Source organism: Orcinus orca, chromosome 3, assembly GCF_937001465.1.
Source record: "Orcinus orca chromosome 3, mOrcOrc1.1, whole genome shotgun sequence".
NCBI classification, from domain to species: domain Eukaryota; kingdom Metazoa; phylum Chordata; class Mammalia; order Artiodactyla; family Delphinidae; genus Orcinus; species Orcinus orca.
This window is the reverse complement of record NC_064561.1, coordinates 68,990,849-69,015,655: the sequence shown is the minus strand read 5'-3', so window position 1 is coordinate 69,015,655 and position 24,807 is coordinate 68,990,849. Positions and strand designations below refer to the sequence as shown.

Here is a 24,807-nt window from a genome sequence, read left to right as displayed (position 1 = left end):
CGGGGCACGAATCCGTGTCCCCTGAATTGGCAGGCGGACTCTCAACCACTGCGCCACCAGGGAAACCCATTGTCACCGGAGTTTTCTAATCAGAATGCGTTGTGCGTCCCATGTTCTCACTCTCCAGACTTAAAACTTCTTTACTGGTGACAGTGATCACTGTTTACAGCTCCTTTTCTCTCCCTTCTATTGGAGTGATTAGTCCTTGTCACTACTTAATAAACCAGGTGAAACAAGGCAGACCTGACAAAAAGTTCTCTCCACCTCCCAGGTTTCTCAGAGAGCTCCCCACGGGGGTAGAAACTTGCACACATGCCTTACCTACAACAGGAGGCCCCAGAGCTGCTAAAACACTCTGTTAAGAAATACCCATGGGAACATAGACCTTAAAAGAAATTATACTGCAGGCTAGAAAATAATTTTAATGCAAAATAGAAAGGACCAATTCGCTGTCATTTTCCTTGCTCTGGCCCTATAGACTCCTCCTCCCTGTGACTTTGAGATGGTGGGAGGAGCATGCTGTGCTTCTAGGGTGACAGTCCATGTGGGAAAGAGTCTCTCATGCTGGCAGCTTGCTCCCAGATCTGGAGGAATGCTAATGTCCTTTAGATCTGGGAGTAGATGTGAAACAATAAAATAACTTATATCTAGTTTATTGCCTCTACCCATCCCATCGCCTTCCTTCTTACAGTCACAGGGAAGCTGCATCATCGTCAGATCCACAGGGACCCAAGGTTGCTTTTAAAGAACCTGCAAAATAAATACATAATGAGGATGGATGAAGTTAACCGGGAGTGGTGGGGTAGGGAAGAGGAGAGAAGAGCCTGGATATTTGAAAGTATCTCCTTTCTGGTTAAGGAAGTGGAGCCTGAAAGGAGGAGGAGGAGGGAGAAGGGAGGAAGGAACCAGGAAAAATGCACCTTCTCTGCTGAGGGGCATCCTTTGCTGTTGTTCATGTTGATGTTCTTCATGGAGATGAGGGTGATGCTGTCTTTCTCTCCATTGGCTGTGGAGCAGCTGGGGAAGGAAGGGAACATGGGTTATAGACAGAAGGAGCCATAGGGCAATGGGGGTCAAGGAATTGGGGGTTGTGAAACCTTTATTTTGTTGGTGGACTATAATGAAATGAGTGTGTGCTTTGAAGCCCCAAAGACTTGTGTTTAAATCTTAGTTTTGCGGGCTTCCCTGTTGGTGCAGTGGTTGAGAGTCCGCCTGCTGATGCAAGAGACACGGGTTCGTGCCCCGGTCCGGGAGGATCCCGCATGCCGTGGAGCGGCTAGGCCCGTGGGCCATGGACGCTGAGCCTGCGCGTCCGGAACCTGTGCTCTGAGGCAGGAAGAGGCCACAGCGGTGAGAGGCCCGCGTACCGCAAAAAAAAAAAAAAAAACTTAGTTTTGCAAACTACCTACTACTTGTGTGATCTTGACCAAGTTATAACCTCTCCTAAGTCTTAATTTTTTAAATGTGTAAAATGCAGTAATATCTGCCTTGAAGAACTCCTCTAAGAATTTGAGATATTACAAAAATTTCTACCATAGTGCTTGGCACATATAAGGTGTTCAACAAGTGGTTCCTTAAATAAGTACCTTCTTGTTGAAGGAGTATATCAGAATCCGAATTCCTGCACTTTTCACGAAGGGGTTATAAAGACTTAGCCTTGGGGCTGAAGCGTTCCAGTCCATCACCTGCCCAAGTCCTGGTCTCGGTGAGGCTGTCAGGATTCTGTGTGTGTGTGTGTGTGTGTGTGTGTGTGTGTGTGTGTGTGTGTGTGTGTGTGTGTGTGTGTGTGTGTGTGTGAAGGCAGGAAGTGTTGGTCCCTCTTGGAATGGGGGAGTAAGAGGTCAGTAGATGATTCTTCCCTTATACCTCTGACAGTCTTACCTTTCAGAGAGCCCCGAACTCCCAGGTTTCTGGGGATCTGTAAAAATCCAAAGGCACAGATTGGAGGTCACAGGCTGTAACTCAGAAGCCAAAGCTGCCCCTCAAAGCCCACCCAGTGGACCCTCCCATTTCCCCTAGTGGTGCCATTCCTTCCCTCAACTCCAGGTTGGGTGTCAGTTCCAGAATCTAGCTCTGGGTCCCTCATCAAAGAGAGGCAAAGGGGGCCCTGAGGGTCAGGGCATGTACCTTCAGACTCCTTGTTCTTCCGACACTTAAACCTTAGACTGACCACACTGACCAGGACGATCACCACAACCACCAGGATGGCAATGAAGCTGATAACACCTGAATAGGGAAGAGGATGGGGTGAAGGAGAAGCAGAGGACAGGACAGAAGAGGGCAACAGGAGTCCAAATTCCCTTCCCAGCTAAGTGCTGTGTAGACAGGCTCTGGGAGGAAAGTTAATTCCCCTTCTCTGTTGAATGAATGAGCTCTCAGCCTGCTATTTCTGGCTCCACAGCCCTACCCCCATCCTCCCTTAAGAACATGGAGCCCATTGGGGTCCAGAAGAGCGGAGGGGAGGGCCAGCGGAGGCTCCTTCCCACCAGCATCTTCCTCGTCAGCCAAACCCTCCTAAACCAAATGGACAAGATTTGAACTTGAGTGCTAGAGTCCAAGTCAGCTCAGGCGTGAGGTCCCCTGCCACCCCCCACCTTCTCCTCCCTCTCACCGAATGCAGCCACAGTGAGCACTGTCTCTGACGTGGGGCTGGGCAGGACGGTCGAGTCTTCTCTCGTCCTCAAATTCATGGTGGGTAATTTGGACGTAACATTGTGAGAGGTGTCTAAAAGGGAGTAGGGATGGGGGTATCAGCGAAGGGACTGATGCGGTCTATATGAGAAAGCTGGTCCCCTCCCACATCCCCCAGTTAGAGGACTGCAGAGAGAACTCATGCCCTACCAAAAAGACTTCCTCCCACCCTTCAGAACTGGGTGATGTGGAATCACGTGAAGAGCATTGCTGGTTGCTCGTGTTCCTAGTTCCAGAGGACTTCAGAAAATTCAGGATGCTTCTCTCATTATGCTCTTCCCACCACACCCGTGGGGTCCAGAGGAAAGGGATTTATGCTGCAGAGATAGGGAGCCAGACCGGGCAAGGGGGAGCCATCTGTGTTTTGCCAAAGGTTGAGGCGGAAGGAAGGAAGGGCATCAGATGTTTGTCCCCAGGCACTGACCTAACAAGCCAGGCTGCCAGTTAATGGGCACAAGTTTCTGGTGCTCTTAAAAAGCGGTATGGTTGCCCATCTCTGCCCCGCTTCAACACATTTACTGCAGGCCTGATTGCTATTCCGCCTCCTTATCCTCACCCAACTCCTAAATAAGTCTGGAAGTGTAGAAAAGCCCCAGAGCCGAGGGCTGGGATGAGAGAAAGGGTCAGGGTGCTCTTCACTGTGAGCACAGACAGGACGTACCTCTGCTTGTACTGTCACTGCTCTTGCTGCTGCTTGGGACACCTGTGCCTGCACCATGAAACAGGAGGGCCCAGATGGAGGGTGTCCACCCCCTCCTAGTTTTCTCCCATGCTGCTGGGTGAAGGCCAACCAGCCCTGAGAAGCGTGTAGCCCTTTCCCGCCTTTTCTGCCTCCCTTTCCAACATTTTGGGTTCTCCTACCCTCGGCTTACCCGTTCTATGTCTTTATCAGTCCTGAGTCCAGGCTCCTTTAACCTTCACTGAGACCAGTTCCTGTCTCCACTTCCCCCCAACCCCAAGCCTCTCTACTTCTCTCCCAGAGCAGGGTACCACTGGTGTGGATCCTGGCCTTGAGAACCCTCACTGTGGGGCAGGACCTGGGCTTCCCGAGGCGGGAAGAAGGAACCCAGTCAGACATGACCCAGGGTTTTTCACCCCCAGTCTCAGGTACTCATGGAGTCCTAACGTGTGCATCTGTGGCTGGGACCAAGTCAGTCCCAGCAAGGACAGGGGTGACCGGCCATGGTGCTTGAACTCAGAGTCATGGGTTTACTGGCTTCCATGGAGACCTGTGAGGGCTTCTCTGGAGCTGCTTCAGATTAGGAAGCATGCGTGGCCTGCTTAGGGCCTCGACCAGCATGTGCGCAGGGAAGCTTTTTAGCCCCAAGTCTGCCTTCCGTTCCTCTGGGCTTTTACCTGTGCAGTTCCCTCTCCCTGGGATATGCCCTACCACCCCTCCACCCCACAGTCTTCATCTGATTAACTCCTTTTTGGGCCTCAGCTTCAGAGATCACTCACTCTGTGATGTCTGGCCCCCAAGTCTGAAGTGGCTAATGTTGCCCGGGTTCCCATAGCACCTTCGGCTTACGCTCATCATGGCCCTTCTCACCCCGCTTTGTAACTGTCAATATGAGGTCCTATTTGCTTGTCTGGTCCTCCACTTATCTGTATTGTCCTTTAGAGCAGAAACTGTGTCTGCCTCCTCGCTGGACCCTCCCTGGATGGCATCTGTAATCTGAGTGGCAGAGTACCTGGGATGCTGGTGCTGGACAGAGGGCTGGAGTAGTTGGGCTCTGCGGAAGGACCGTCTCCTGCAAGTACAAGTGGAGGGCAGCTGGAGGTGGGGCAGGTTTGGTGACACCACACTCCCTAGCCCACCCGAGAACCCTTGGGCTCCAAGCAGATCTAAAGGGCTGGGCAAGGGACAGGGCTTGGCCCCTAGGCAACCACACTCACTCACCTGTCTGGGGGGAAGTTGGCTCTGTGGTTGGACTATGACTGCTGAAGTTTCCTGAAACAGATCATCTGAGACTGAGGGTCCGCTGCCTCCTATTGCTCCATCTGCCTCTCTCCTTTGCTAAGCTGGTGTTTTCTAGTCTTTCTTCCTCCCCCACCCCACACCCCAACCTGTCATCTCTCTCCTCTCTCAAGGCATGTGAAAGATTAGTGCCAAACAGGAACTCTTTCCTGGAGCTTTTTCCACTTTTCCTCAGCTCCCAGGCCAGAATGCTGGAGTAGGCCCTGTGTCTTTGGTCTTACCCTGAGGGCTAGTTGTCGCAGGCAGGGAGTTGTGGCCTGCAAGAGAAAGCAGAACACGTAGACTAGCTTGGTGAGCCTCCCCGGAGAAGAACCCAGGCCTTTTGGCTTCCAGCCTCCCACGCAAGAAGGCAGACACCCTTGGCAGTAGGCTAGAGGATGTGACTCCAGCTCACGGCGCTGGCTTCCTCTGAGACTGTGACTCAATCACACCATCACCAGCACCTCATGGTTCATTGTCCTAGAGTCCTTTCCTGTCTCTTCAGTCCCACATGGGTTATATACCAACCTGACACAAGGGCAGGGGAAGGTTATTCCAAAGTAGTGATACGTCCAAGGACAGAGGGCCAGTGACCTGCCACGTCTAGACAAAGACCCAGAACTCCAGCTCTCTAGCTAATGTTCTCACTACACTACCATGGAGCCACCCCTTTTCTGTGAATACTGTCATCCTGGTCTTGCCCCAAGGGAAGGGGATGGAAAGATGTGGTGAATAAGATGAGGTGAGGGATTGGGGTTGGTACCTGGGCTGTCTCTGTGCCCCTCCAGCTGGAGGTAAGGGCCTACACAGGAAGCAAGTTCTGAGGTACATACAGGAGGCAAGGAAATTCTAGAACGAGCCACCAGTTTACTCTAACAGATAGAGGCTACTTCAGAAATGGTCACTGTTAGCCAAACCCAGGGAAGAGGCAATTATCAGGAGGCCCCAGTCACAAGGCCTCGTTCTCCTTTGTGTGTGTGCATGAGTGTGCCTGCGGACCTCCAGGCAGATGGGCCTGTGTGCTGTGTGTCCATATACGTGTCCCCTGTGTGTATGGGATCTGAAAGGTCAGGTTGTGTTTGCTTATTTTCCACAATGAAATCATTCTTGAAACCTGTGAACAATGTGAAAGGAAAACAACGTGGGGAAGTGGAGCCGCCCAGCTGGGTTCCCGTCCTCCACTAGCTGGGCTGGGGGCCCAGGCCCCGGTGAACAGAGGCTGCTGAGGGCCAGGGACCTGCCCAGCCTGGGGCAGCCCACTAGTTTATTTTCTTCAGCCACTGCCTTCCTCCATGGTGCTATCACTTGGATAGTGTGGAATTAATTGCTTCCAAGCCCAAGCTTGCCCAAAGCCAGGGCTGTGTTTTTCCAGGTCACCATCTCTCATAGCCCCATTCCCTCCTTGGGTGGGGCCGTCAAGAGGGGAGTTAAAACCTCTAGGTGCCCCAGCATAGAGAGAACTCTTCCCAGCTGGGGAATCACCCTGGGTGAACATTTTTCAATCTGAGGCATGTCTTAAAAAAAAAAAAAAAATCTATCAGTTATTGATCAAACATATCTAAGGTACCATCTTTGTTCTATAAGGTGATAACTAGTTTTTAGTGGGAAGGCACAGTTCACTGCCTTCCTGCGTTTATCTAGAAGCAAAACTAGTGTCTTAGAAGGAGTTCCAAAGTCACAAGCTCTGAGTCCCAGTGGCCTGCTCTCTCTTTGTCTCCTGTCTCCCCTCCCCCTACCGGAACAGTTTGTCAACAGTGGATTCCTCTGTGAGTAGAGGAGGGACTTGGGGAGCATCTGTTTTTATAGGCCGGTCTGCCTCTGACCACTAGGCACAGGGATATCTTACTTTCCTGTCTCCCCTCCCTAATCCCTACCTGCTTCACTCCCTGCCAGCCTCTCTCTTCCCCCTCTTCACCACCACCACACTGTTTTCCTCAGCAGCATAGTTTAGTAGTTAAACTCATAGATTTAGGAGTCTGGCGGTCTTGAGTTCAAGCCCTGACTCTGTCGCTTACTGTCTGACCTGGGCCTCAGTTTTCTCTTCTTTAAAATGCAAGTGATTTTAGTAGCCCAAAAGTCATTGTGAGGATAAGAAAAGGCACATAAAGCACTTAACACAGGGCCTGACAGTTCATGCTCAAGAAATTCTAAACATTTAAAATTTTGCCCCCTTCTCTCCAATCCTCCAAGTTTCAAGTCTGCCCTGAATCTGTGTCTCCACAGTCACGTCTCTTTGTGGGCCTGAATATCCTCAAAAAGATTCCCAGTCCACCAAAAGAAGGAAACAGCGAGGGCTGTGAGATCCTGGGATGAGCGGCTAGGATACTCAAGGGTGATTGTAGCTCAGGTAGAATCACTCAGGACATTCCTAACCCTGGGGCTTGGCTGGGACAGGATGGCAGGTAGGGAAGCTGGGACAAGCCTAGGTTTGTGAAAATGTCCCCTCGTGGGTCTCACCTTTTAATCTCCTCCTCTGCCATTTCTGAGGTTTCTACGATAGCCTAGTCCCCCAGCCCCAGATCAGATGTGTGACTCTATCCTCCCGGGAGGGGGTGGGGGAATAGGAATGGGACAATCAGAGTTTTATCCCCAGTCCTTGGGCTTTTAGAAAAATGTCTGACCTCTCCAGGAGACAGAGCATTGGGGAACTTGGGCCCTCTCACCCACCGCCAAGAAACCGCCATCCTCCCTCCCCATCCAAATACTCTTGAACCCCCTTCTGCCGCTTTGAGCACATGCTCATAAATCCTCCACAGAGGACCTGTGGAGGGTGAGGTGGGGGTGGGGAAGGGATGACCGAAGGGAAGTTTCTGCCCTGTGAGTCAGAATCTCCTGGATTTCTCATGTTTCCCAGAAACCGCTCCCTAATTAGAGGACCCCTTATGAGCTGCTTCACAACTCATCAGCTAGCAGAGCTCTATCTGAGAGGTGTTGTTCCCAAGTCATTTCCTCTGGGGGTCATTTCATCTGGCCTCCTAGATGAAATGTGTACATCTTCTTTGGCAAATGGTTCTTTGTATCTAACCTGAGTCCCTCTTGCTGTGATTTGAGCATAAAGTCAATATTTGGAAATCCCAGGTTGTTACTCCTCATATGAAAGAAGAAAAAAGCTCACCTGTAAAGCCAAGGTACAGACAGTTTTGTGCTAGGACACCCTGGAAGGGGCTTTCCAGCCTCAGCCTCACACCAAGACAGTCACCTCCCACATTTCAGGGGGCCAGCCTCTCCGGGGGCCCCAGTTCACCCTGGAAAATGTCCCACAAAAGAGTCTAACCATACCTCTATTTTACCGCTGCCTGGGAATGACCAGCTCCCAAGCCAAGTGGTCCCCTTCACAAAAAGGCTCTGGAATTTCCCTCCGGGTGAGCGAAGCCCTGGATGCAGAGCCTGTGTGGTGTGTGTCCTGAAGGAGAGACAGGCGCCCAGGACTGCCGGCCGCAGGAGAGGAGCTGCTGAAGGACAGTGGCAGGTGCCTCTTACCTTGGAGCAGGAGGAAGCCCAGGATGGCCCAGCACAGCTGCGTTTCTCCGACGCTCCCCATGTCAGCTGGGTCGGCGGCAGGCAGGCAGCCTCTGTGCGGAGGCTCTGTCCATAGTGGAAAAGAGAGAGGGAGTGCTGGGGCGGGATGGGGGTGGGGGCTGACTCTCCAGAGCTTCCTGTCAAAGAATAGAAGGAAACAGATTGGGACTGGCTCCAGGGGCCCTGCTCAGCCCGGCAGCCCAGTTGAGGATGTAAGGCTGAAACAGCCGCGCCTGCGCCCGGGCTCCTCGTGGCCTGGGCTAGGGCCGCCGTGGTCTCCTCCAGGACCTGTGCCCAAAAGCCAGCGATGGCAACCTGGCCCCGTGCCCCCTCTCTTCCCCTCCGTGGGGATCCATCGGTCCCTCCGTACACCACCTGGAGGTTTTCTTGGAGTGTAACTCTGTTTCATTGAGCCCTATAGCTCGGCCCACCGGCCGCCCACCCTCTGTAGACTGAATCCTCTACATGCCTCTCCCTCCTCAGGGCTCCGGATGCAGATGGGACTCCTTACATCTTTCAGGGAGACCTTACAAACATTATTGTTATTCTGAATAGAAAAACAAGAGGACCACGTTCTAAGCATCCCTCCCTCAGCCCTCCCCTCACGTTGGGGTCAGGTGTTCCCTGTGCTCCAGCAGCACCCTGTCCTTAGCATCCAGCCAGTCAGTTGCACTCACTCTGCAGGTCAAGTCAGCAGCCCAATGACCAGCAGCTTAAGCGAGCTTGGAGGTCTGAGTGGGGTCCCTAAACGTTAGGGTGTGTAGCAGCTGGGCTGAGAGACAAGGAATCAGGAGGCTACATCTTACTTCCTGGGATCAAATCACTGGGTGAGGGGAGTTCCTGGGGGGTCTCCTGGTCTCCAGACTGGAATAGAGGGTGGTGCATGCACAGCAAGGGACAGATTGAGGGATGGCTGGTCCCATGGAGTTAGTTGGGAACCCAAAATTATCCTTTATAAACTGTCTCCAGGGAGAGGAGAGACTGATGGGCACTTTTTGTGTCTTGGATGCATTAAAGCACACACATTCACAAATGAAGTTATAGACAAGTGCAAAGAGACATACCAGAGTTTATATTTGTGAAAGTCAAAGAACCCAAAGAGAAAAGAATGCCTTGCATGGGAATGATAGATATCAAATTCAACAAGATGTTTATCCCTACAGTGAGAAGGAGGGGAGAGGTCAGGGAGCGGGGCTTCTATTTTATTTGTAATGTTTTAGTCCTTAAAATGTTTTGAAATCAATGTGACAGACTATTGAGATGAACAGAACTAGTGGTTGGGCCAGAGAGATTTAGTATATTATAGTCTGCACTTTCCAGTGTGTTTGAGAAATCGCGTTTTTAAAAAACATCAAAGATAATGACTTCAAGGAATCAGTTGGGATAGAGAGCAGGCAAGTCCTGGTGGGGGGCGGGGCGGGATTAAGGCGCTGGCCAAGTGCCTGGGATCTTGTAGAGGAGGTACAGGCAGGCAGACCTAGGCTCCTGAAGCTGGCAGGGGGCATGAAAGGAGGTGCCAAGGAGTAAGATCAAAGCACTGTCAGAGTTGAGGGCTGGGCTCAGGGTAGTCCAGATGTTCGAGGAAGTAAAAGCGCAGGAGAGAGCGTTGAGGCTGCGCGTGCAGAGGGTGTGTGCCCCGTAAGCCCCATAGACGTGGCAGCTCCGGGTAGGGACCGAGCTGGGGAGGCAGGCTCTCCTTTGCCCGGCTGGCCGCCAGTCCCGAGGGAGCCTTGCGCAGCCGGACAATGCATCAGGTAGATTCTCAGCTCACCCCCTCCCACCACGCTGGTGAGACTCTCCCCAGGGGCCCCAAGCCTTTCACCAGCCTGTGCTTCCCTTTTTCCCCGGTACATCCGGAGCTGCTTCCCCACCGCCTGGCCTGGGAGCTCTGTGGCCTGGGCCCCAGAGAGCTCTGACTTTCAAGCAAGGTGGGGACGTAGGTATTGAGCTTTCCAGATGCCGAGGGACAGGTACTGGGGAGGGATGGGGTGGACAGTGTGACTCAGGAACTAAAGGGAGTGGGTTTGTTCTGGCCAGCCCTTCCTGGACCCCAGGTGCCTACCCATGGGGATGGCCAGGCTGAGGGTTCAGGGTTAGGGGAAGGGCTCCACCTCAAGGGTCTGCTCCTCAAGGTCCAGCTGGGGAAGAGAAGACTAAGGAGATAGTTTCTTGAGCCTGTGATAACTTTGTCAGCTCTGGGGCTTACAATATGGAGGTTTGCTACCTTGATGGTAATCCCCCCAACCCCCTCTCAATACTTAGCAGGATAGAGACAGACAGAGGTAGGGATAGTGACCCCCAGCTTTTGGTAGAAGACCCTGAAGGAGAACAGAGGTTGGCGTGGGGTCTCCTCAGTCCATCTTGGACAAAGCCAGGAATCCACACTGGGCATTCCCTCCCCTCCAGGCCCCTGAACCTGATTCTGAGCAGGGTGTTTTGGGGTATAGCTCTTGCCTCACTCCAAGCCTCTGGGGTTCATGCCTCTTCTTCCTCTCTCCCTCTCCCCGGGGTACACCCCTCTTCCTACTGTGTATGTGGAGAGTAGTGGGAACGTAAGATGCTGGACAAAATGACTCCTTTTTCCTGGGACTTTAAGGAATAGCTGTTCACTGCCCCCTGGCCAGGACATGGGACAGCAGCCCATAGTGTGCTAAGATTCCTGACCCAGGACATAGGATCTATTTAGGAGTTTTCCTGAGGACCTGGGAAGAGAGAGCAGTGGGAGGGGACTTGGCAGGGGATTTGGGGGGGTGGGGAGGCAAACTTTATATGCCAGCCTGTAATAAAGCCCCTCTCTTTGTCCCTTTCCGAATGACCTTGTTGCCTTATCTCTGCTTTTTTTCCCCCTCTGTTTCTCTGCATCTATCTTCACTTCCGTCTCTTCATCTCTCTCTTTTTCTTTCTGTCTCTCTCTTTGTATCTTTCTCATTCTCTCTGTATCCCCCTCTGTCTTTTTCTTTCATTCTCTCTATTGTTATGTGTGTTTATCTCTGTGATTCTGTGTCTCTTCTCTCTCTGTCTTTACTGTCTCTCTGTCTTTCTTTGTCTCTCTCTCTCTCTCTCTCTCTCTCAGTTCCCTTTGGGTGTCTATCTCTTTCTATTTTGGTCTTTTTCTGTGTGTACGTGCCCATGTCACCCTCTCTGTCTGCTGCTTCCCTCCCAGGCTGGCCACCATCCCTGGCTTTCTGCAGCTGTGAACGGCTCAGCGGGGCAGGTGCCCCAGAGGCAACTTCCGGAGGTGCTGGGCGGGACCTGGGAACCACCTCAAGGGGTCGGGCTGCCCCTGCTAACTGTCATTGTCACTGCCTTTGTCTTGCTGGCAGTCTGTATCGTGGTGGCAGTCCACTGTGGGCCAAGGCTACACAAGGGCCATGCCACTCTCGCCACAGAGCCACCATCCCCAAAGCCAGAGGGTGGCATCTCTCTCACCCACTGGCGAGTGCTGGGCCGTCAGGACAGTCACGAAGACGCCCAGCAGGAACCTCCTGGCTCTGACTCCTGCCCTGTGCCAGATGGGCCCAGGTTCAGCATTGATGAAGTCACATTTCTGTAGGAGGGAGACTTTGGAAAGTTGGCCTGACCTGGCTCAGAACAAGAAACTGGACAGAGAATTAGGGCAAAAGCAAATTGGGGCCTGGGCATCAGCGCTTCGTAAGGGCACACATGGACTTAGCTGGAGCTGCCCTCTCAGCAGAGTATTTATACAGAAAGCCCTGTCATGGACCAAAGAAATAAAAGAAGCTTGAATGCTGCTGTGAGCATTCCCAGGGTCCAATTTGTCCTTACAAACTTACCCCCTCCTCTTCAGGGACCACCAGACCACTGAACCTCCCTCTCTGAGTTACTACTCCCTCCTCAACTCCTCATCTCCTCCCCTTTTGGTGTCAAAGTGAGTCTAGCTTGGAAGATTCCACCACCCACCCCACCCCTGTGCAGGGATGTCAGAGACTCCTGGTAGAGGACCCGTCCCCACAGCCTGTGAGGGCCAGCCACGGAGAGCCAAGGCAAAGAACCCAGGGGTCTGCCTTCTCTGAGACTTAGGAAAGGAAGGAAAATCTGTTACCCTTTACCTTTGGCTGTCAGGGACCAGGTCTTGCCAACAACTTCCAAGGCCCTTAAAAGCCCCAAGCTCCAATCATAGCTCCCCAAATTGTCTTTGAATTGCCCCCACTATCTTGGAGCAAGACTCTATCTTGCCTTCCCAGGATGGGATAGAGGAAACTGGTGTGGGGGGGCTCTCAATACCTCCCACTTTCTGTGCGCATTGGCCTGTTAGAACTAGCCTAGCATTTACCCCAGGACATTTCCCAGATCCAGAATCTTCCAGCTGGTGGGAAAACAGGAAAGGAAAAGGAGCTCCATGGAGTTTGTCTGGGGAGAGGAAGGGGTGGGGATCCCTGCAGGGGGCGGGACATGGAGGCTGGGAAGATGCAGGAGGCCAAGAAGGCAGAACAGAGCCTCCCAGTGGCTCTCTGGAAAGGTACCCCTTCCCCTGACACCTTTGAGCCTCACTTATGTGCAGTCAAGAACATGCAGACAGACATTTATGGAGGAACTTCTGGGTGCTTTACTCTGGGGAACACCTCAGGGCAACAAGTCAACCCTGGGGACTGTCCTCGGTGAGACCCCAGCACAGTCAAGGACTCTGAGAAATAACAGAAGATGAAGAGGAACAGAGACGGGGATTGTAATGTGTGCAGAGAACTGGCTTGCCTCCACTGAGACTGGTAAGAGGCAGCTCTAATGTTAATAGTTGCTCCTTCTTGTGGGCTCCAGACTCATCCATGGACCTACGGATATTATACTGTTTACTCCTCATAACAGCCCTGGGAGGAAGAGCCACTGTTATCTCCATTTACAGCTGGGGATATCAAGTCACCCAGGAGGACACAAGTACTAAGTGGTGGAATCAGGATTTGAACCTGGGGCCATCAGTCTCCATAGTCTGAGCACCATGTTGGGGGCCGGATGGGTAGGGAAAGGTTATGTTGGGGATACCCTTAATTCTGGGCTGGTTTTTAGGTGTTGGAATGACTGATGTGAAGCTGGGGGATCTTCAGGGGCAGAATGGCTGGCACAGTGGGGGAGGAGAGGAGACTTTCCCCCTTCACTCCCTTGGCTCTCTCTTTACTCTCTGTCATCCTTGGGAGCAGTGCGTTGCTTCTGGCCAATGTGTGTCTGTGTGTGGAGTTTTTTTCCACAGTAATACTGTACTCAGAAGTTTGCGATAAAAACAAAGCATTTGCGATAAAAACAAAGGTGGGAGGGAGGGAATAAGTCTTGGGTGGAATGGATGGAAGTGGCAGAAATGGGCGTCTGGCCTCCCAGATGGGGGCAATTTTGCCTCCACGGTGTCGTTGCAATGGCTCAGGTCTAACAGTGATGGCACAAAGTATGGCAGGTGGCCAGCTGTGTTGTCCAAGGTCCCCAGCGTATATCCCATTACCTCACACAAACCCTCTTCCCCCCGTTATCCAGGGGACTCTCATCTGGAGACATTTAGCTCCTGCTTCTTTGAGCAGCCCCTTGCCCAGGACACATGTGTGTAACCGTCATGGCATCTGTGTGCTGCCTCAGGCCCCTCCCTGTCCCCCAAGCCTCCCACTGGAGACAAGGGCACTGAAAGGACAGGTGGAGCGGGGGTGCTGCCCAGCTCTATACCGTCAGCCCAGCTGGTGGGCTCTGTCTACACTGAAATGATAGCTACCACCCTATGGCCCTGTACTAGGATGAGGAGGCGTGTAAGGAAATGTGTCTGTGCAACCAGATTTGGACATTGCAGATAATAATGGCCAACCACCTGTATCAGTCAGTCTGGCCAGAAAAAGATGGCATACTCAAATAATCTGAGGAGTGTTTTAAAAGGGGACTACTTAGGGACTTCCCCGGTGGTTCAGTGGTTAAGACTCCAAGCTTCCACTGCAGGGGATGTGGGTTCAATCCCTGGTCAGGGAACTAAGATCCCAAATGCTGCATGGTGTGGCCAAAAATTTTTTAAAAATAAAAATAAAAAGGGGACTATTTAGAAAGGGCAGGTGTAAGGAAATTACAAGTGAGAGTGAGCGCTCCAGACTGAGCATCAGTGAGGCTCCAATACCACTGCCAGGACTGAAGGGGCATGAGGAGGAGGAAGTTAATGAGACCTGGAGATAGACAGGGTTACTGAAAGGGTCCTTTAGGTCTAGAGAGAGCCCACAGTGACCTTGATACTGCAGGGAGGGACCTGGGGGAATAGATACCCCAAGCTCACCCTTCCCTTCCCCTCCTTCTCCCACTGGGGCTTCCCATTGACTGAATGTGACCAGAAGCCAGAGGGCAAGGGAGCCTATTGAAGCCATCCCAGGACAGAGGAAAGGTAGAGAGTAGGTCTGAGGGTCCAATGGAAGACACCTGAAAGATCCTTTAAGTTTACCTGGCATTTAGAGTTTACAAAAAACCCATACAGCCATAGTCCTCACAAAAACTACCCTGTGAGGTAGGTAGGGCAATGATTATAATCCCATTTCATAGATGAGGACACTGAGGCTCAGAGAGGTGAAACAACTTGCCCAAGGTCATAGGATTCATCTTGAGATGTCAAACTCAGGGACCTTCTCTGAGAGGCCCTCTATGGGAGGAAATGGCTCTGCTAGGCCTCTAGCTGCTGAAGAAAGAAATCCTCCAATCCAGAGTCTTGGGGATGGCCAGGGGCTCAGGGAAGGTGACCCTGGGCCTCAGAAGATATCCGAGCGGAGCGGGAGAGGCTGTTCCATGCCACTGATGAGGAGCTCAGGCTCTTGGGACAGTGTGGAGGAAACGGGCATCACCGAGGTCCCCATGCTGCCCATGGTAACCTCCCTTTCCTCCTGCCGAAGGTGCTGGAGAATCTCCTGTGACAAGGAGAAGCTGCTTCCCTCTGCCGGTTCTGGAACAAGGGTAGGGGTGGGGAGTGGGGTGAGGGCCTCACACATTCCCACTCTAGCACACCCAGAGGACTTGCTGGGTGAATCCTCCAACCCTCCCTCTCCCCCACCTCCCTGCACCTCCTCCCCACTCCTAGCCACTGGGGCTAGAGTTTCATGAAATCCTAGAGCTAGCAGTGGTTTTAGAGACAAGAGAATTCCACCCTCTTTCTTTTAGAGATGATACTCAGAGAGGGGCAGATACCTGCCTAAGGTCACAGAGCAAGGGAGTGGCATGGCTGAGGCTGCAGCCCTGGTCTCTTGGCTCCTGGCCTGGGGCTATCTGCTTCTTCTAGCATCCCTAGATGAAGTGAGAGGCCCCTAGAGCCCACCTCTTCACACTCCACCCGGGACCCATAGCCAAAGACCTCAGAAAGCAATCAGGTATCCCACGGTGGGGAGATGGGACCTCTCCTCTTCCTTCCAGGGGAGGAAGGGGCAGGGCTTGAATACCCTGACCACTCGGGAAGACCCGGGCGTGGTGCTGCCATATCTCCTGCTGACCCCCTGGGAGATCCCTGGGGACCCCAGCTTTTCCTGCCCTTAAGCCTATCAACCCCTCACCCTGGTAGACAATGAGGTGGCAGTTGTCCTGAGACTCAGGGACAGCTGCCAGAATGTCTTCAAGTGTCCGGCAGAAGAGTTTGGCCTGTTCAAGCCGGTCCTCCCGGCTAAAGCCAGCTCGGCCATCCTGTGACATGGCAAACAGGGTCTGCAAGGGGGTGGCATATTCCAGGATACAGATGCCTGCCTGAAGGAGGTAAAAGGAAGACCAGACTCAACCAGGGGCCAGGCAGACAGACGCTGGACCCCAGTGCCACTGCTCAATCTGTAGGGATGGAGTCAGGGGAGGTGGCCACCTGATGGGGTCTATACTGTCTGGTTGGCCTTTGCCTCTGACACCCCACTCCTAAATCAGGGCCAGGGCTGCGTTAAATTTACCCTTCCCAGATCCTCCTCCTAAGATTCTCAGGGCAAGGCCCACTGAGCTAGGCTGTCAACTGCTCCAGCTGGCAGTCAAGTCTGGGGATGGGGCTCTGGGGTTCAGCCTTGGCTGGGTTCCCCATAGCCCACGTGAAATCCTTCACACATTCTCACGGCCTTCATCTAGGGCAGATTTATGGTCAAGAGCATGGTATACTCAAGGTGAAATTGTCCACTTTCTCCCTGGTTCTCTGAGTCTCGGTTTCCTCTTCTGTAAAGTAGGGGCTATAACAGTCCCTACCCCACAGGGTGGTGGTGAGGATGCAGTGAGGTAGTCAGATGAAGCACCTGGAATAGCATCTGGCATGCAGTAAGTGCCCAATTAATGTTACTTGTCAGTTTCGTCATTCAGACCTCAATTGGTCCCACCCCTGGCACCAGTTGGAGAAACTGAGGCTCAGAGAAGGGCAGTGAATTTTTATCAGGGCTTGGCCAGGGCCCAGAGTTCTGGGTCTCTAGGCCTGACCCCTCCCCAGCATTCCCACTTCCCTGCACACTCACCGGCTGCCCATTCTCCAGAATCTCATAGATGCTGTTGGTGTAAACCCGGCCCTTGATGCCAGCACGGTCAGCACTTTGCTGGGGCAGCTTGTGTAGGAATCGAATGTTAGGGTCAGCCATGCTCAGGTCGTCAGGCACCCCACAGTCCAACGGGAAGAGGATGTGCAGCCGTTGGCTTCCTGCGCCCCGTAGCACATTGTTGTGGAACTGATTGTAAATTTGGATCCGGGCCTGGAGCCCTGGGGTGGAGAGGCCCAAGAAGTCATTTCCACCAACTGTGTCTCCCACCCAAGTCAGGACAGAGACCCACATCATTGTTCCCCTCAATGTGTGGGTGCAAGAGAACCGAGGGGCCAGTCCACTCACATTGCCTGGGAGGCCAGGACGGGAAGAGCATGTGAGCATCCTCCCCGCCCCTCCACCTACTCCCACCACCCCTTTCTCTCCCTCACTTGACCTTTGTCCAGATTTCTGTCAGCCCCACTCCTTCCCACCACAGCTTTCAGGGCTCTGAGAGGCAGGAAGAGTCCTGGGAGGTGACATGCCAGCAGGCCCACATGCACTGAGCCAGGCCTCTAGAGGAAGCCCTGGTGTCAAGGGAAGGCAGCCATGAGACAGGGCAGAACCATGGCCTTGACCAGCAAGTCAGAGGAATGAGACACGACCCGTGGGCTCCCAGTGGGGTAGTCAAGGGTCCAGGCTCTGGACAGGCCTGGATTCAAATCCTGTCTCCTCCTCTAACTAAGCTGTGTGACTTTGGACAGGTCACTGTATCTCTCAGAATAGCTGTGAAAACAGGGGTGATGATTATCCCTTCCTCACAGGGTGTGAATTAAAAGAGAAAGTGCGCGTGAAGGGCATACAGTATGCAGCAAATATTTATTGAAAGAATTCATGGGTGACTTGGGACAAGTCACTTAATGGATCTAAGCTCCAAATTTCTTCCTGTCAACCAGGCATAATAATAACAGCTTCATGCCTACAAGATTGTTTTGGGAATCAAATGGTTTGTTAGACATGAAAATGCTTTGAAAATATAGTGAGTTCTGGAAACACAAGGTTGTGTGTCTTACTGTCTGTCCTGTAGATCTGGAAATGGGGGCAGAGAGGATGGCTCACCTGGGAGGATCAGCCGCAGGTACCCAATATAATATGACCAGGCCAGCCCATGAGCCACATTGAAGTTCCTTTTTTCACAGATTGCAGAGATCTCTGCTTGGGCCAGGCCCTGTGGACAGCAGGGTGGGGCTGGGGGGCCTCCATGAAGAACAACATGAACCCTCCTCCTCCTCCCCACAAGATTACCCAACCTGCTGGCATTTGGCTCCATTCTCTGCCACTGCTGAACCCAGACCATTACAGGCTCCATCCAAGGACCAGCCTCTAAACTAGTCCCACTCCCAGTACTAAGCTCAGAGCAGGTCACATGTGCCACGCCTCCTCGTGAACAGACCCTTCACCTCTCTTTGTATCGTACCTGGAGGCCCAGGAGGATGTTAAGTGCCTGTGAGAGGCCCAGGAGAGCAAGCATCCAAGTGAAGGGCAGGCCAGCCACGTTTGGGAGGGAGAAGTAGAAATAGCAGGAAAGCAGCAGCAGGGCCCCACGGCGCATGGGGCAGCCCAGGCAGGCCCGCACAGCCTTCCAGTAGCTGCCTTGGTACCTGCAAGTGACAGCCAGGCTCCAGACCCCAGCCCAGCTCAGCCAGAGAGATTCAAGGAGGGGCAGGGCTGGGGGTCAAGGGACTGAGACATGTTGGGTGCCTAATCGCCATGGGTACTACAGGGAGTCACCTGGAATGGACGTGGCTCAGCTCCTCGACCAGATTGCAGACCCCCTTGATCAGCAGCCCCATCTGCTGGGAGGCCAGGTGGAGCACCAGCCACTGCAGAGTGTAGTCTGGCAGCTCCCCCAGCCCCCAGAGGGCCACCAGGCAGGCACCTAGCAGGACCAAGGCTGCTTTCTGGGCCCTGTGACCCCTGGGCCGTGGGATGGATGGATGCAGACTGGAGTGGGGCATCTGTGGATATCAAGAAATCCATGGTTGTGTTCCCCTCACTCTCCTATTGTTCTGGGACTGAGGCTCTGGCTGGGCACTTGCCCCAGCTCTATGTTTCCCTGGTGCCCAGCCATACCCAGAGGCTGCTCTTGGAGGCGCCTCGAGGGGACAGGCTGGGCATACAGCATCCCAGAGCTCCGATCCAAGAGAGATTTGTTGAAAACAGAGCAGGTGGAGAAAGAAATGCATGCGCTCCACATACACACCCCACCCAAGCCCAGTGAGACCACAGGTGTAGCAAAGAAAGAAGACAGCAACTACCCCAGACCTAGACCTGAAAGTGTCCCGTGAGGTACCACCCACCTGGGGACCCTTGGGGACTGGGGCTTCCCTCTCCCCACAATCCACCCCAAGAAGGACCTTAGTCAGCAAAGCTGAAAACTACAGTTCAGAGGGTAGGGGCAGGGCAGCCAGAAGGTTGCCACCCACCTCTGCAGCTTCTGCAGGGGCCTCAGCCTTGGAACTCAGGCTGGGCTTCTCCTGATCTTACCTTCTGCCTCCCAGACGGCAGCTTGTTTCTGGAAGGCAACAAGGAGAGAAGGCCCGGCACAAGGGCTCCCAGCAACTGAGGACGGCCTCTCAGGGTGCAGCCTGAAAATGAAAGGTTAAAAACAATGGAAACTTCCTCCACAGCACTCCAGTCCTGGCATCTCACCAAACCACAGCTGCACTGGGCTGCGCTGGGGAGGTTATTTCCTGCCGCCCAAGGAGGGAGGAAGAGCCTTCTCACCAAGGCCCTGGTGAGCCACGTCCCAGTATTGGGGTGAGGGAGAAAGCTTGAGAAATCCCGCATTCCACTGCCCGTCCCCCAGACCATGGGTGTTCAGAAACTCCCTCAAACTCCCTACAGTCACAGCCCTGAACGGGCTGCCCCTCAAGCACCCACAATCAAGCCCACTCTACCAACACCCACAGGGCACTTCACACACCCAGCCAAGCACACACACTACACCATGCTGCCCTACCTGCTTGTTTTATTCTGATTTCCAGATGCAGATCCTCTTTTTCTGAAGACTGTGATATCAGGCCAGAGGCGGGGAAAATGAAGAGTTATTTCCTGTAACGACAGCCTTCTAGTAAAAAGCTTAGTGGGAGCAGAAGCCCTGCAGAAGAGTGGGGTTTTGGCTCTCCACAGGAAGTGGCAACGCCTGTGACTTCTCAGAGAGAAACTGGTGCTTCCAGCCAAAAAGGCAGTCGCGTGAATGATAATAATAGTAATAATAATAATAATAAAGTGCTCACCGTGCTCCAGACATTATGCCAAGCGTTACATAAATTGTTTCACTTAATCCCCTTAGCCACCCTGTCAGGAAGGTATAATACTAACCTCATGGACAATCTGAGGCTCAATGAGGTGAATTAACTTGCCCCAGTCCCCTGGCTAGTAAAGGAGGGAGTGGGGACGTGAACCAGGTAGGTGGCTCCAAAACCCAGCTGGCTCTGTGCCTTGATTTCCCAGAAAGGGGTGGAAGGTGCCAGGACCAAGTTTCATGATGTGTTTCCCCTTGGGGTGGGGAGTGTCTCTGGCTGCTTCCTGGTAAACTGGTGAGCTGATTGGATTCGAGGAGGGGGCGCCCGGGAGTGGGATTGGGGTGGAAGCCACAGAGCGACAGCAGTCCATACGTCCCCAGGCCAGAGGGTCCTTGCCTAGACCCTTCCCCACACCCCAAACAGACACAAGAAGACACACCACGTTCATAAGTGCCATTGGCCTCTCAGGAGCAAGGAGGCTTCCAGAAAACTCTCTCATTTTTTAGAATAATTTTCTAAGAATGGAGAGAATTCAAATTCACTGTACTTTCTCTCCCCTACAAGAGCTCACAAGGGAGCCCCCTGCAGTGGGCAAGGGCTCCAGTGCTTCAGAACCAAAGAAAGTCAAGGTTGCCAAACAAAAGGCCTGAGCAGAGTCCTCCCAGAGTGAGCAGTCCACAGCTGCCCCAAAGTCTCCCTGTGCCAAGCAACCTTGGGCCTCCAGTATCCTGCCCAGCGGCCAGCACCACCTCCCCTGGGTGATGCCACTGCTGTCAGCTCCACTGTTCCACCCCTGAACCTGTGCTTCATCTCTGCCCGCTTCTCCTGGAGGTTGGTTCTCTATTTTATAGACCAGATTTGCACTATGCATTAGAAGCCTTAAAATGCACATAGAATCGTAGACCTTGCAATTCACTTCTGGGAATCATTCATCAAAAAATAATGAGACAAGGGCACAAAGATACCAGTTTTTCAGATGTTTGTGCCAGTGTTGTTTATACCAGAGAAAAACTAAAAACTATCTAAATGTCCAACAATAGGGGACTGAATAACAAAACCGTGGTTCATCTTATAATAGAATGTTAGGTAGCCACTAAAATGATGATGTAATTTTGCATGTTGACTCTTAAATACCTTTAGTATATTGTTTCTTATTGGAAAAAAGCAGAGTACAAAACAGTATAATTGCATTTTAAGAAATACACATTGCACGAGAAAAGGTCTGGAAGGCTACATGATATACGAAAAGTGCTAACAATGATTACTCTGTGTGGCGGGAATGTGAGTGATTTTTAGTATAATTTTCCATTTTTGCTCATTATGTTTTTTAAGGTTTCTTTTCCTGACATTGAACATGTATTAGTTGTTTGATGCTTGGAGTATGCTGTAAAGAGAAAAAATCCCAACATTGTCTTGGGGCCTCCTTCCACCCCACTCTGTCCTCACTGCCCTTTGCTGCCTGCTGCTGCTCTGGGCTCTTTTTCCTGAGTTTGAACCTGCTCTGAGGAAAGCCTTGCAGGAGACATGAGGGCCAGGTCATTCAGGAAGAGTAAGATGTGGCCTGGCTGAGGGGAATGAGGAATGATGGGGACCAGGGAGGCAGGGAGGCAGGGAGACCATCCGGAGTGTGGAGTTGGGGGCCAAGTCTGACTGGAGAGAAGGCTGCTGAGGCAGCCAAGGCCCCAATGTCTGGGCCCTCAAATACCAGCCCAGGAGTTTCCACGTACCATGCAGCCCACACAGTTGTGTCCTGACTTCCTGCTGTATGTGTCAGGGAATGTGCTAGGCATGGGACATGCCTGTGAACGTGTCAGGCCAGAACCCTGTTGTCACAACACCTATAGCTGGGCAGGTGCAATGGGCCTTGCATAACTGCAAGTCAGTATGAGTCACTGCAGATATGGTGAGGGCTTTGAAGAATGCATTCCTTTTGCTGCTCTGAGCGGAACTTGGAAAACCCCAAGTCCAGATTTCCCTGAAGGAGTGCCATTTATGCTGGGTTTGGAGGACCAAGAGAGAGATGTGGGGGAGGAGTGAGAGTCTAGAACATTCATAAAAAACAGCACGGCCTTCCCCTGGAGTGGGAAGGAGTTTGGCCTGAGGAGAAACAGAAATGGCTGGTGTGGCGGGAGCATGTAAGCATGTTGGGGGTCTGTGTTATTTTTTTAGGGCTGTTATAACAAAGTACCACAAGCTTGGTGGTGTAATACAACAGAAATTTATTCTCACACAGTTCTGGAGGCCAGAAGTCTGAAATCATGGTGTTAGTAGGGCCATGCTTCCTCTGATGCCTCTAGAGGAGGACCTCTCCTTGCCTCTCTCACTTTCTGGCAGCCCGAGGTGTTCCTTGGTTTGCAGCTGTAGCACTTCAGCCTCTGACTCCATCATCACGGGGTGACCTTCTCCCTGTGCATCTCTGTCTTCACATGGCATTTCCTCTTCTTATAAGGATACCAGCCATTGTCCCATTGGATTAGGGCCCACCCTAATGACCTCATCTTAATTCAATTGTACCTGCAAAGACACTGTCTCCAAATAAGGTCACATTCTCAGGTACTAGGGAGTTAGGACTTCAGCATATCTTTTTGAGGGGACACAGTTCAACCCATAACAAGGTCAGTGATGTAAGAAAGGGTACTGGAGAGTTGGTTGGAGCCTTGTGGGCTGTGGCCAGGGTCTCAGGGCATGGGGAGTGTCACAACGACTGCATGGATGAGATTGTCCTCATCAGCTGTGCTGATGGCCAGGGACCTTGAAGCCCTTCCAGACTGGCCATCTGGCACACAAGGAGGAAACCGAGGACCACAGAGGGAAGTTAGGTCTAAGTTCCAGGCTGCCCAGCTCACAGGCTGCTGCCCTCGGGTCAGTGTTGCTGAGTGCCAACACTCTGCTCCACAGCCTGCTCACTCCTGGGGCCTCCTCCCCTCACGTCCTGGTAGTTGCGTGTTCCCTCCAGGCACCCCAGAAGTGCTGGTCTGGGATGGCTTTCATTTCCATTGCCAGCCTAGTTACAGTTCCCACGTGTCTTCCCTGAAACTTGTCATCAGTGTTCCTGGGAGAGAAGAAAACACTAAGCATTCATTCAGTGGACGCTGGTTCTGGGACAGACCACGAGTGGGATAAGGAGGCCTCTGGCTTCTAAGGAGCCACTCTTTTGCCCATGCAATGCCTTTCATGGTTAAAAGTCCCTGATACTTGTGTGTAAATGTTCCTGAATCCTGCTAGCGCAGGGACATTGGGAGGATTTTGATATCAGCTGACCATGGTACACCTGGGATCTTGCCTCTGCCTCTCCTTGCTGTGTGACCTTGGCCCAGTTATATAACTTCTTTGAGAGTTAGTTTCCTCATACCTAAAGTGAGGGTGGTAATACCTTTTTTCTCATAAAATTGTCATAAGAATGAAAAGAAATAATGTGTTTGTAGGCCTGACTTGTAAGTGCTCAGTAATTGTCAACTCTAATCACCACCACCACCATCATCATCATCACCATTGACAATCACACTCTTGGAGTTGCCAGTCCCTGTCATCTTGGCCTCTACCCTGGGCTCAAGTCACCTCTCCGGCAGACACAGAGACTTGATGTCTCATCCATTGGTGGCTCTGAGTCTGACCTCAGCCACCTCCTTGTTGTAATTTTATTGCCCCATCATGGAACTGCCTAGTGTGTCATGGGCTTTCCAGGACAAGACAATATCCTGGTAGATGTGATAGAGAAAGAGGGACTGGATGATGCATGATTGGGGTTGAGGAAGCACAGCTGGTTGAGCTTCTGTATCTTCAGGGAGTAAATAATGGACCTACATCCTCCTGGAAGAGGGTATTCCTCAGGGTGGAGAGATCTACTGCTGTTTTTTGTTAGTTTTTGGTAACAGCCTAATTGAGATATAATTCACATACCATACAACTCACTTATTTAATGTACAATTCAGTAATTTTTAGTGGGCTTCCCTGGTGGCGCAGTGGTTAAGAATCCACCTGCCAATGCAGGGGACACAGTTTCGAGCCCTGGTCCGGGAAGATCCCACATGACGCAGAGCAACTAAGCCTCTGCGCCACAACTACAGACCCTGCGCTCTAGAGCCCATGAGCCACAACTACTGGAACCCGCGAGCCACAACTATTGAAGCCCGCGTGCCTAGAGCCCGTGTTCCGCAACAAGAGAAGCCACAGCAATGAGAAGCCCTCGCACTGCAATGAAAAGCAGCCCCCATTCACCACAACTAGAGAAAGCCCGTGCACAGCAACGAAGACCCAACACAGCCAAAAATAAATTAAAAAAAAAAAGTCCTAAAGAATAAAAGACTTCCATTTCAAAGGCAAATACAAATGGGAAGATATGTTCATTTTAAAAAAATTAGTTTTTAGTATATTCACATCCCCACAATCAAACTTAGAACATTTTCATCACCTCAAAAGAACTCCTGTAGCCAACACCCCCACCTCACCCTCAGGCAACCACAAATCTACCTTCCTTCTTTATAGATTTTCCTGTTCTGGACATGTCATATAAATGGAATCATGCAATATGTGATTGTGTCTGTCTTCTTATGCTTTAGAGATTCATCCATGTTGCAGCATATATCAACATTTCATTCCTTTTTATTGCTGAATAATATTCCATTGTATAGATATACTGCATTTATTTACCTATTCATTTACTGAAGACACTTAAGTTGTTTCCACTTTTTGGCTATTATGAAGAATGCTGCTGTGAACATTCATGTACAAGTGTTTGTATGGACATATATTCTCATTTCTCTTGGGTAAATACCTGAGGGTGGGGTTGCTGGGTCACTTGGTAACGCTCTGTTTAACCTTTTGAAGAACGACTGGACTGTTTTCCAAAGTGGCTCCATGATTTTACATTTCCACCAGCAATGTATGAGGGTTCTAATTTCTCTAG

General features: G+C 51.9%; 3 protein-coding genes across 13 annotated transcripts; 1 reads left to right on the top strand and 2 right to left on the bottom strand.

The window, feature by feature from the left end:
- Positions 1 to 402: 402 nt before the first annotated feature.
- ECSCR (endothelial cell surface expressed chemotaxis and apoptosis regulator) lies at positions 403 to 11,412 on the bottom strand. 6 transcript variants are annotated; one of them, XM_049708085.1, is made up of 11 exons: positions 11,291 to 11,412; positions 8,129 to 8,300; positions 4,891 to 4,926; positions 4,592 to 4,642; positions 4,383 to 4,442; positions 3,353 to 3,400; positions 2,612 to 2,725; positions 2,128 to 2,226; positions 1,882 to 1,918; positions 921 to 1,017; positions 403 to 750 (listed from the first exon to the last, which is right to left on the bottom strand). In XM_049708085.1, the coding sequence occupies exons 2-11, from the start codon at positions 8,187 to 8,189 to the stop codon at positions 742 to 744; spliced, it is 612 nt and encodes a 203-aa protein (XP_049564042.1). In that variant the 5' UTR covers positions 8,190 to 8,300; positions 11,291 to 11,412; the 3' UTR covers positions 403 to 741. The 6 variants fall into 6 exon arrangements, with proteins under 6 accessions (XP_049564042.1, XP_033262554.1, XP_033262556.1 ...); XM_033406663.2 differs by lacking the exon at positions 11,291 to 11,412 and having other exon boundaries at positions 8,129 to 11,125; XM_033406665.2 differs by lacking the exons at positions 3,353 to 3,400; positions 11,291 to 11,412 and having other exon boundaries at positions 8,129 to 11,125.
- Positions 9,823 to 11,928, top strand: SMIM33 (small integral membrane protein 33). The gene is made up of 2 exons (XM_033406667.2): positions 9,823 to 9,921; positions 11,241 to 11,928. The coding sequence occupies exons 1-2, from the start codon at positions 9,913 to 9,915 to the stop codon at positions 11,718 to 11,720; spliced, it is 489 nt and encodes a 162-aa protein (XP_033262558.1). The 5' UTR covers positions 9,823 to 9,912; the 3' UTR covers positions 11,721 to 11,928.
- Positions 11,929 to 14,561: 2,633 nt separating this feature from the next.
- On the bottom strand, positions 14,562 to 20,013 carry STING1 (stimulator of interferon response cGAMP interactor 1). Of its 6 annotated transcripts, none has more exons than XM_004280298.4 (9): positions 19,893 to 20,002; positions 19,616 to 19,707; positions 19,080 to 19,241; positions 18,385 to 18,611; positions 18,071 to 18,254; positions 17,713 to 17,821; positions 16,594 to 16,832; positions 15,673 to 15,859; positions 14,562 to 15,071 (listed from the first exon to the last, which is right to left on the bottom strand). In XM_004280298.4, the coding sequence occupies exons 4-9, from the start codon at positions 18,609 to 18,611 to the stop codon at positions 14,881 to 14,883; spliced, it is 1,137 nt and encodes a 378-aa protein (XP_004280346.1). In that variant the 5' UTR covers positions 19,080 to 19,241; positions 19,616 to 19,707; positions 19,893 to 20,002; the 3' UTR covers positions 14,562 to 14,880. The 6 variants fall into 6 exon arrangements, with proteins under 6 accessions (XP_004280346.1, XP_049564039.1, XP_049564040.1 ...); XM_049708082.1 differs by having other exon boundaries at positions 19,141 to 19,241; XM_049708083.1 differs by having other exon boundaries at positions 19,080 to 19,168.
- Positions 20,014 to 24,807: the final 4,794 nt, after the last annotated feature.

Coding starts and splice junctions, on each gene's coding strand:
- ECSCR (XM_049708085.1), bottom strand. CDS start 8,189: ATGGGGAGCGTCGGAGAAACGCAGCTGTGCTGGGCCATCCTGGGCTTC. Junction 4,643..4,890: donor TGCGACAACTAGCCCTCAGG/GTAAGACCAAAG, acceptor GATCTGTTTCAG/GAAACTTCAGCAGTCATAGT. Junction 2,227..2,611: donor GCTCACTGTGGCTGCATTCG/GTGAGAGGGAGG, acceptor TTCCCTATTCAG/GTGTTATCAGCTTCATTGCC.
- STING1 (XM_004280298.4), bottom strand. CDS start 18,611: ATGCCCCACTCCAGTCTGCATCCATCCATCCCACGGCCCAGGGGTCAC. Junction 18,255..18,384: donor CTGAGCCACGTCCATTCCAG/GTGACTCCCTGT, acceptor TGTCACTTGCAG/GTACCAAGGCAGCTACTGGA. Junction 15,072..15,672: donor CCACCTCATTGTCTACCAGG/GTGAGGGGTTGA, acceptor CCCTTGTTCCAG/AACCGGCAGAGGGAAGCAGC.